Consider the following 9,147-nt stretch of genomic DNA (forward strand, 5'->3'; position numbering starts at 1 on the left):
GAACGGATTACACTTTTTTTTTAGCAGGGGTGTTTTTTCTTTCCTCGCTCCGAACTCCGAAGTGGAGGCGCCACTCCCGTTGATCCAAGGACGCCTTCGCTATCCGGTCCGGCAGGAGTGCACGGTGACGGGCTGTTGCCAGTACTCGCTTTGGAATCCGACGGTTTCCATCCATTGGCCCCGGATTTCTTGCGAAGCGAGAAACAAATTCCTTGATGCTCCCCTACCCCCCCAAAAAATAAAGTTGATGCGAGATGGCATCGGGGCATGGTCGATCGGTGCCGTCGGAAAAAAGCTCGACGTCGACAAGCCACTCGCGCTCCGCCCGATCCTCTGTCTTGCTCGAGGGGTAAGGGTTTCCAACATGTCCATGTCATGAACTAGCTAGCTCATCCATGTTTGATTTCCTTTCTTCTAGCTACCGTTGTTTTTTGTTCCGTTATCTCTTGATACTGGAACCGGATCCCTCTTTTTTTTTTTTTGGATCGGACGGAGAAAAAAGAGCGACATGCATTTACCTTTTTTGCTTGCCACAAAAGTGACAGGCGTTGCATCGGCCACGTCCCTTTCAGTTTACCAAACTACAGAAAGTGATAGCTCTGCGCATACACACAATATGTGACGGCGTCGTTTTCGAATCTTTCTTCGGATGTGGATGCAGGCTTTGCACGGGTAAGGGTAACCACAACACAAAGGCTGGTTCAGTGCAAGAGCCGAGCTTATGTGTGGTGACCTCACTTAGAAGCAATCAAGCAGAAAGTCTCATCTCAATCTCATCCGTCCGTGATGGTGACACCGCAGCAGCAATGAAGCGCAATATTTTGAGTAAGTTCAACTTCAAACACACGAAGTTATAAATGTACAGGTCACTCGGCAAATACATCGTCAGTGAACAATCCCATGGAGTTTGCTCATAACATTATCACGTACACACCCGTCGCCAAGCTAAGGGTCCCAGCAATGGAGATAGAGTACAGCGACGACAAATCAGCAGCACAAATCTGAAGAACGGTTCTAATTCCTCAGTTTTCAGGTGTCTCGGCGACATACAAAAGCAGAATGGAGTCCCCACCTAATTTTGGGGGACGGTCAGCCTTTCAATGATCGGTGCATCCATGACAGTTGCAACCCCACAGCAGTTCTATTCGCACGCCAACTTGGTGTCGAAGCTGCTCAGGGACAAGGCGAAGGCCTGGAAGGCCGAGAGAGGGTACCGGTAGTCCATGGTGAACATATCCTTGGCAACCTTCCCGAACTGAAGTATCACCTTATCATGCTCGGGCGGGGGTGCTGGCGCAGGTTGTGGTGGAGTTGGCGCTCCAGCAGCAGGGTGCGCGGCGGCAGTGAGCTGGAAGTTCTTGACAGAAGCCACGGTCACCCGGCCACGGAAGTTGAGGCACCAGCACTGCAGCTGCTCATGCCATCTTGGAACCTTATTGCGGAGAATCAAAGGTGTGTCCTTCAAATCCTCGCCGTCGCTCAAGGCCTGTCCTCTGATCGCCGGGCCGCCTCCTATTGAGACATCAGAGAATCTGGCGCTGCTGAAACGCATGGAATGGTCCATGACGGAAGATTTTGAGACCGGCATGCTGCTGAAAGATTCACCCAGGGAACGGGAGAAGATGATATCCGGTTGGCAAGGGACACTGCCACCAGCCTCGAGCGATGAGGCAGGGATGGAGTGCATTACGCAGCGCATCCGCCTAGGACCACGGGTTCCCAAGACGTTGAGCTCATAGGAGACCTGAGCTATGCTGTATGTGCTGCAAGGAACCTTCGCCGACCCTTTCTTGGAGTAGAATCTTCGGCTTGTCGTCCCAGAATGTGAAACACTACTTGCATTGTAAGGAGGCTGTGTGTCATACATTACAAACTTGGTGCCAAGGAAATTTGACCTACAAAATGGTAAACATATTAGCAAGTACCAACATATGCCAGATTAAATGGCAGTATAAGTTTAAAAAAAGGCAATGGTTTCTTCAAATAGTACCTCATTTTTCCAATGTAGGTGTCGGTAGACCTTGATATACTGTTCGCGTTCATAGATATTATATATTCTGTACATGTTGCACGGCAGATCCTTTTTGCTGACAGAAGGAATTTGCCATTTTCGACAAGCACAGCTGTAGAAAAGAGAACTTACAAAATGCTAAATAATAATACTAGCAACGAAAACATGTAGGCTAGCAAACAATTGTTATATTTGCATGTCCAATTTTTTTACAAAATAAGGAAACAACCAGTTTGACAGATAAACAATCATGTGAACACAAACAAAAATACATGCCAATCCCAATGGAACCATTAGGTAAATGCAAATATGTCAGGACAAGGAAGAAAATGCATGGTTCTAGAGAAGCCGTAAGAACAAAATTCACTAGCGGATCAGTAAGCTTCAAAAGAGTACAAAGGACACAACTTGCAGGCTTGCAGCAGTAAATATTACTAATATGGCAGTAACCATCCATCTTGGGTATGTCAAGTGTGCAGATAAGACTACTAGCTACAGAACAGCGTATTGCTACGGAATAACAGATAATACTGTGTTGACTTAGACTTGTCAAAGGATTTTCGCTGTGCTCCATGTCATGCCCTAGGATTCGCCGCAGCTCTTAGGTGAGCTTAGCCTCGGGCAGAAGTGGAATGTGTTTGTGGGGTAAGTAACACAATGGACGTATTTGAATTTTAAAATGTGGAGCCAATTGATAAGAAGGACAGCTATTGCCTATATGAGTCGCTGCAGACATATAGGGTGCGTTTGGATGACAGCCAAAACATACCATACCAAAACTTTGGCTTGCCCGCAGAATTTGGTGCTCGTTTGGACTGCTCCCAAAAAATCGGCGCGCCAACGACAGCCGCCATTCGCCCGTGTAATTTTGGCGAGCCGAGGGCGCAGAGAAGCTGCGCCAAAAAATTGGCGTCACCTTTTGCCCTCTCTGTCTTGATGGGTCCCAGGTAGTTTTACCTTTTTTTATTACTATGGTACATGCTACAAGGCTGCAGATTCTTTGGAAGGTAGTTACTTAGTGGGCCCTCGCACGATTAGCATGCACATGCATTTGTGGGCAATTTTGTTTTGGACAATCCGATGGCTACAATCCAAGCAAGAATACCTAACCAAATTTTTGGTCATACCCTGGCATTGGTAATACCAAAATTTTGGTGTGGCAAGTTGGGGCTTAGACCAAACACACCCATACACATTTTTCTAAAATTTGAGGACGTTTGTTGGAGTCTCTGCACTGACATGTACGTTTTTGCCAAAAAACAATGAGGACATCTTTTAAAACCACTGCACGGGCATATAGATTTTTGACAAAAATAAAAGACAATCCCACATGTAAGCACAGGGAGAAGGTGGCAAAACCTACCAGCGCCACCAATCGACACCGTTTATAACAGTATAAAGATATCATGTGGAACTGGTGAAATGGTTCCACTTAAAGTTTTAAAATGAAAAAAGATGTCGGGACTCCTACCAAACATTATACTCCCTCCGTCCCAAAATAAGTGTCTTAAGCTTAGTACAACTTTGTACTAGCTCTAGTACAAAGTTGAGACAGTTATTTTAGGACAGGGGGGGTATTACAGAGCAGAGTGAAAGAGTGATCAGTATGTGTGTGGGCTGGGCTGTCAGGGGGGCTTTACAGTCACCTCTGCTTTAAGAACTACGGTTCATAACATGCACAATATGACTTTCAAGCGAACTATAGAGTCGACTGAATCAGTAGTTCTGCACATAAGCATGCCCATGCAAGTTTGAGGCAGGCAGATAGCTTCAATAGGAAACAATTTCCTCTGGAATCCAATAAGAAACAGCTTAGTCAAGCGTATCTGTGTTAACTCAACACTTCCAAACACACATGGACTATAAAACCATATCGTTGTTAATTTGCTATTGTACACAAGCATAACATCAGGACTCATGAGAATATTTTACATCTTAGAAACCAAAAGTTTGAAGTACAGAGAACTGCATATATGAGTTTTTTTAAATGGAAGTCCATAGCCCGTACAACATGCTTACATCATATGATAATACCAAAAAATTACCTGAGGTAAGGCAGAGGTACAGGTAGTAGGTTTGGGTAGATCTATCCCGCTTAATGAAGCACTGCATAGTTCCATCCCGAGGGCCAGGCTATACATGGATGAAACAGCACGATTTTATTAGAACACGTGCTAAAGTTGATTATGTTGTGTTCATGATATCTCACATTTCAAAATTCCAAACATTAGTTATAGGTTAATCATCCAACATTGAAGAACTGATATTGCCAGATGCCAGTGAAGAAGGATAATTTGACGCCAACATAACTGCATAATTACCTGCTTGAGGGACACAGGAAAAGTGATCTTTCCACAAAACTCCGGATTTTTTACAATCTCTTTACACATCTCTCTCCATGTTCTGCAGACAGCTGCACAAGCAACAACATTCTTCCTACAAGGCCATGTAGCCTCACTAGCCTCCAATCTCTCAATAACATCTCGAAGCAATTCGGAAGGCAAGTTAGCCCAGCAGCTGCTCTGGATTACAGGCACGGGGTCATGCAACTCATGGACAGCACCATGAGATCTCCCTCTGCCATGGCCCAGAATCCTGATGTCAAATCCTCTTCGAGATAAGCTCCCAAAGCCATCCCTTACATCGCGCACAATGCTACGGAATGACATTTACTCCAATTAAAAAGGAAATCAGGAGCCCTGCTATATAATACAAGTGATCTCCTAGTGTCGAACACTATCATGCCAATAACAGTAACCAACCCAAATTCTTTTAAGCACTAACAACAGAACCTGCAAGACAAAAATAATTTGTAAGCAATTAATTTTGCATCAGAACTGAAGCTTGCTGTAACTTTTGGAATAAATTAGTACTGAGCCAGCTGAGTGTTCAGCTTTTTCGGATGAAAGATTCTACATTTGATTGCTCATGTGATTCCATAAGCACTAATATTGACTAACCCTTAAGCTTTAGGGTAGCTTACAACTATTTGACTATAAAAATATGTTAGGGGACGCTCAGCAAAGTAAACCAATGCCAAACCTATCATGCTATCACATTGTCAAATCACATGAGCATACCTCAAAAATTATCTTCAGGAACACTTATAGGACATTGCCGCTTCTTCCAAAAAACAGAAGATACACTATAAATAATATTCCCTCCGTCCGGAAATACTTGTCCTAGAAATGGATGCATCTAGACTTATTTTAGTTATAGATACAGCCATTTTATTCATTTCTAAGACAAGTATTTCCGGACGGAGGGGGTAGTTAACTCGAGCGCCGCAATTTTCCAACAACCCACACTATCTGAGCAAAATTCCCAGGATGAAGTAGCCACAACTAGAGAGTAAAGATGTACATTTCCAGCAGTATGAGCAATTCGCAATTCGGTACCTTACTAAGTATAGCAGCCTAAAAATGCAAGTACACTAAACAAAATAAATCGTCTACAACAATACCAAGCAGAAAAAATATAGTACTAGATAAGAAAGGGATGATGTGCAAATCAACCCATAGATGATAACTAACTAAACTCTACTGCAGGATGCACGAAGATCTAAGAAAACAGCAGCGCATCAGCTCTCTGCTCTGGAACGCAACAAATCTAACGAAATGTCATCTTTCACCGAGTTAGGTGCAGAATAATAGCCCCGAGAAAGAAGCTACTAGCATTTCCTGCTCTGAACCAAAATTCGACGCGCATTAGGTCAAGAGGCAACCCAGAGCCGCCTCGTCCCAGCCCAAATCCGGCCAAGCAACGAGCTGAAAACCCGTCGTTTCTACCGAGATCGGCTAGGCACGGTAAGCAAACAGGTGGGAAACCCCCGCCCCTGCCGAGCCGGATGCGCGACGGCGCTGAGCCCGAGAAGCTCGCGCGCGTGCGCGCGTACACACAAACACACACACCAAAGCAGAAATCGCCGAGGGGGCGAGGCACCCGGGCGCGGATCCGGGCGGGGGACACGTACCTCGAGCTGGAGCGGGCGGCGCTGGTCGGATCGGCGGAAAGGGGGAGGCGGGGGGCGGTGAAGAAAGGAACAAGTGGTTGTGGTGGCACTGCTGTGGTCTGCTTAGTTTCTTGGTTGGAGTCGGACATGCGAGGAGGAGGAGCGCTGTCTGTTTCCATTCCATCACTCGGAAAAGGCACTCCCGGTGCTGCTAAAATCGTTTGCGTCTATCCGCTCAGGGGCACGTGCAGTTGCGTGGTGCGAGGTCGAAAAATACTTAGATTTATTCGAATGCTGAGGTGGTCTTTCACTTCAGCAAATGCATTGTTTATAATTCGACTAGAACTCGGTCAGCCGCGCCGTTGATAATGAGTTGAATACCGTCATGAAAATGGGGTTCTTTTTTCTGCCACGCAATGAGAATGGTGTTAATTAGAGCATTACTAGTAGTGCCTTCCAACCCTCGAATCCTTATAAATAATCGGTTTTATTACAGTTGTGAACGAAAAACACGTAGACTAGAACCCCTTAACCCTCAAACCCTAAAAAAATTTAAGAATCCAACCCTCAAACCCCCTCCCAACATGTAGAAGTGTGGGTTGGGGACCTAAAACTATCCCAACCCGCACTCGTGTTCCCGTCGTCGCGCGGGAGGAAAAATCAGCCCCGTCCCCTTCCTCCCGCCGCCCGCCAAGCTCGCAGCAGCCGGTCGCTGCGCGTCATGGAGCCGCCGCCCGCCTCCTCCCTCGGCCCGCCCATCGCCTCACCCCCAATCGCCGCCTCCAAGATGCCCGCGCCGGCCCAGCAGCCGCCCGTCCCGAGCCAGGCGCTCGTGGCGTCGGTGGTCGGGGCCACCGACGTTGGCGCCAAGCGGCGGTGTGCTGGCCGGCACGTCCTTCCTCCGCAGCCCGCAGCCGTCCCGCCCCCCGCCTCCTCCCTCGCCCCGTCGCAGCTACCCAGCACCAAGCGTCGTCGGAAGACGTCGTTGCTTGGGCCGAAGGGTGCTGTGGCCGCCAAGCTCGCCGCGGGAGGGACACCGGTCGGGAAGAGGACAACCTCCCGAAAGAAGACCGTGCCCGCGCCCCCAATCGCCGACCCTCCGCCCGTCGTGCACGAGGTGCTCGACGGTATGCCCGCAACGACGACGTCGTTCATGGGGCTTCTCCAAGACGCGGAGGTGGACCTCGGGGCTTGAAAGTGCGTTATATCGACTAGAGGGTGGGTGAATAAGAGATTTTTAGAATTTCATCACTAAGGAAATTCCTTTTGAGGAAATTCCTCACTGATGACTAACTTACAGCAGAAACAGTAAAGGATCAGAAGTGCAAAGTTTCACAACAGCAGTTTTTCAGAGTGAAGAATGTGAAAACAGGTTGCACAGTGAGCAGGCACGCAGAATTCAGATGAGGATTAACTGACGTGAAGAATTTGGGGTTGAGGAAATTCGGAGAAAGTCTTTAGCAAATTCTTCAAACAGTCACAGTGAAAATCATCAACACATAATACGGGGAAAGTAAGGAGTTGAGGGATTAGAACCCGTTTCTCAGTGAAGACAGTTGTTGATGACCCAGTTCCAACTGATGTGACAGTCGTACATCTGGTTTGGAGCGGCTTGGTATTGAAACCAAAGGACACCCAGTCCCGGAACACACAGTCCCTACCGTATTCTCCTTGAGCTAAGGACACACAGTCCTCGCCCAACACTCGTGGTAAGTCTTCAGGGCAGACTTCCAAACCCTCACAAACTTGGTCACCCGGCGATCCACAATTGACTGCTGGAAAGCTCTAGACCATGACGCCTAACCGTCTGGAGGATGCACAGTCCTCAAAGGTAAAAGGCTTCAGTCCCACACAGGAACAACTTCTTCAGTGATGCTCAATCACTAGGTTTGGTTTGTGGTTTCGGTGGATGGTGTATTTCCTCACTGATGAATTACTCTCGAAGGCTCTGAGGAATTGGGTTGCTCTTATGACAAGTGTCAGTTTCTAACGGAGCAGCCAACCAGCTAGTGGTTGTGGGGGTGGCTATTTATAGCCTGGGAGCATCCCGACATGATTTGACACTAATATCCTTAAGTAATATGACCGTTGGAGTGGATAAGACCGATGACTTGGCGTGGCTATCAAAACGGTCGGAACCCTCAACTGTGAGAGTCCTCATGTCACTCGTATTCCTCATTTGAGGCTTTTGGTAGGATTAGGCTTGGGTTGAGCATCATGAGGAAATTCATTCCATAGTGTAACTTCGACCCCCTTTAACAGTACGGTGTTCCTATTACTCGAATGCCAAGAAAGTAAAACAGAAAGTGTAAATCTTCATGCTTCAATTCTTCAGAGTGATTTTCTTCAGGAACCACCGGACTTCTCAATATCAGTATCTTCATGAGGAATATCAATTTCATCGCAGATTCCTCGCGATTCATTTCTTCAGCTTCAGACCAATCTCTTCAACTGAAGACATATATTTTTAGGGGTCGATATTCTTCAAATATCTCAAACTCCTCAATGACTTGTAGATCATGTGTACACTCACAAACACATTAGATACTTAACCTATAAGTCTTCAAACCACCAAAATCACTAAGGGGCACTAGATGCACTTACAATCTCCCCCTTTTTGGTGGTTGATGACAATTAGGTTAAGTCTTCAACAGGGACCAAAAATATGAAGTGTAAATGCTCATTTAGGAATTTGAAATCAAGATTCAGAGAGACTCCCCGTGAAGATGTGCATATCTTGAGGATTTTGCTTTTTACAGCAAATGCACATTGATGATTTATATCATGGAGATCTCCCCCTGAGTCTTGTAAATCATGCATACATGTAACATATCATATGAAGAAAATGAAGATGCATGATGACAAATGGTATCTGACGAATTCCAGCATGCGTGCATTAAAACTTGAGGAATAAGCATGCGAAGAAAAACGTTCAAAAGCGTCAGAGTACCATCGGGCTTAAGTTACAACTCATTACATAAAAACTTCAGAAGAGCCAAGAGTTTGTAACTTAAATATAGTTCATAAGCCCCAAAAATATCCCGCTTGAAGACTAACTCTCAAGTTTCTCCCCCTTTGTCATCAAGTGACAAAAAGGGACAAACTGAGGACTAACGCCCGTGAAGACTTCACTTCTTGGCGGTTGAGGAAGAGTCGTGATGCTTCTTGGGAGTAGTCTTCTTCC

At 46.3% G+C, this 9,147-nt stretch overlaps 1 protein-coding gene across 2 annotated transcripts; it reads right to left on the minus strand.

The window, feature by feature from the left end:
* Window positions 1-807: 807 nt before the first annotated feature.
* Window positions 808-6,162, minus strand: LOC123447994 (tubby-like F-box protein 13). Of its 2 annotated transcripts, XM_045124752.1 has the most exons (6): window positions 5,985-6,162; window positions 4,333-4,803; window positions 4,057-4,144; window positions 1,991-2,123; window positions 1,140-1,895; window positions 808-1,093 (listed from the first exon to the last, which is right to left on the minus strand). In XM_045124752.1, exons 2-5 carry the CDS (start codon window positions 4,678-4,680, stop codon window positions 1,142-1,144), a joined length of 1,323 nt encoding a protein of 440 aa, XP_044980687.1. In that variant the 5' UTR covers window positions 4,681-4,803; window positions 5,985-6,162; the 3' UTR covers window positions 808-1,093; window positions 1,140-1,141. The 2 variants fall into 2 exon arrangements, with proteins under 2 accessions (XP_044980687.1, XP_044980685.1); XM_045124750.1 differs by having other exon boundaries at window positions 808-1,895.
* Between the last annotated feature and the right edge of the window lie 2,985 nt (window positions 6,163-9,147).

This window comes from Hordeum vulgare, chromosome 4H (assembly GCF_904849725.1).
Source record: "Hordeum vulgare subsp. vulgare chromosome 4H, MorexV3_pseudomolecules_assembly, whole genome shotgun sequence".
Classification (NCBI taxonomy): Eukaryota; Viridiplantae; Streptophyta; class Magnoliopsida; order Poales; family Poaceae; genus Hordeum; species Hordeum vulgare.

Excerpts from the sequence above, each read along its gene's own strand:
- LOC123447994 (XM_045124752.1), bottom strand. The coding sequence starts at position 4,680 with ATGTCATTCCGTAGCATTGTGCGCGATGTAAGGGATGGCTTTGGGAGC. Across the intron at positions 2,124-4,056 it reads GTACCTCTGCCTTACCTCAG|CTGTGCTTGTCGAAAATGGC; the intron begins GTAATTTTTTGG and ends TCTTTTCTACAG. Across the intron at positions 1,896-1,990 it reads ACCTACATTGGAAAAATGAG|GTCAAATTTCCTTGGCACCA; the intron begins GTACTATTTGAA and ends ACCATTTTGTAG.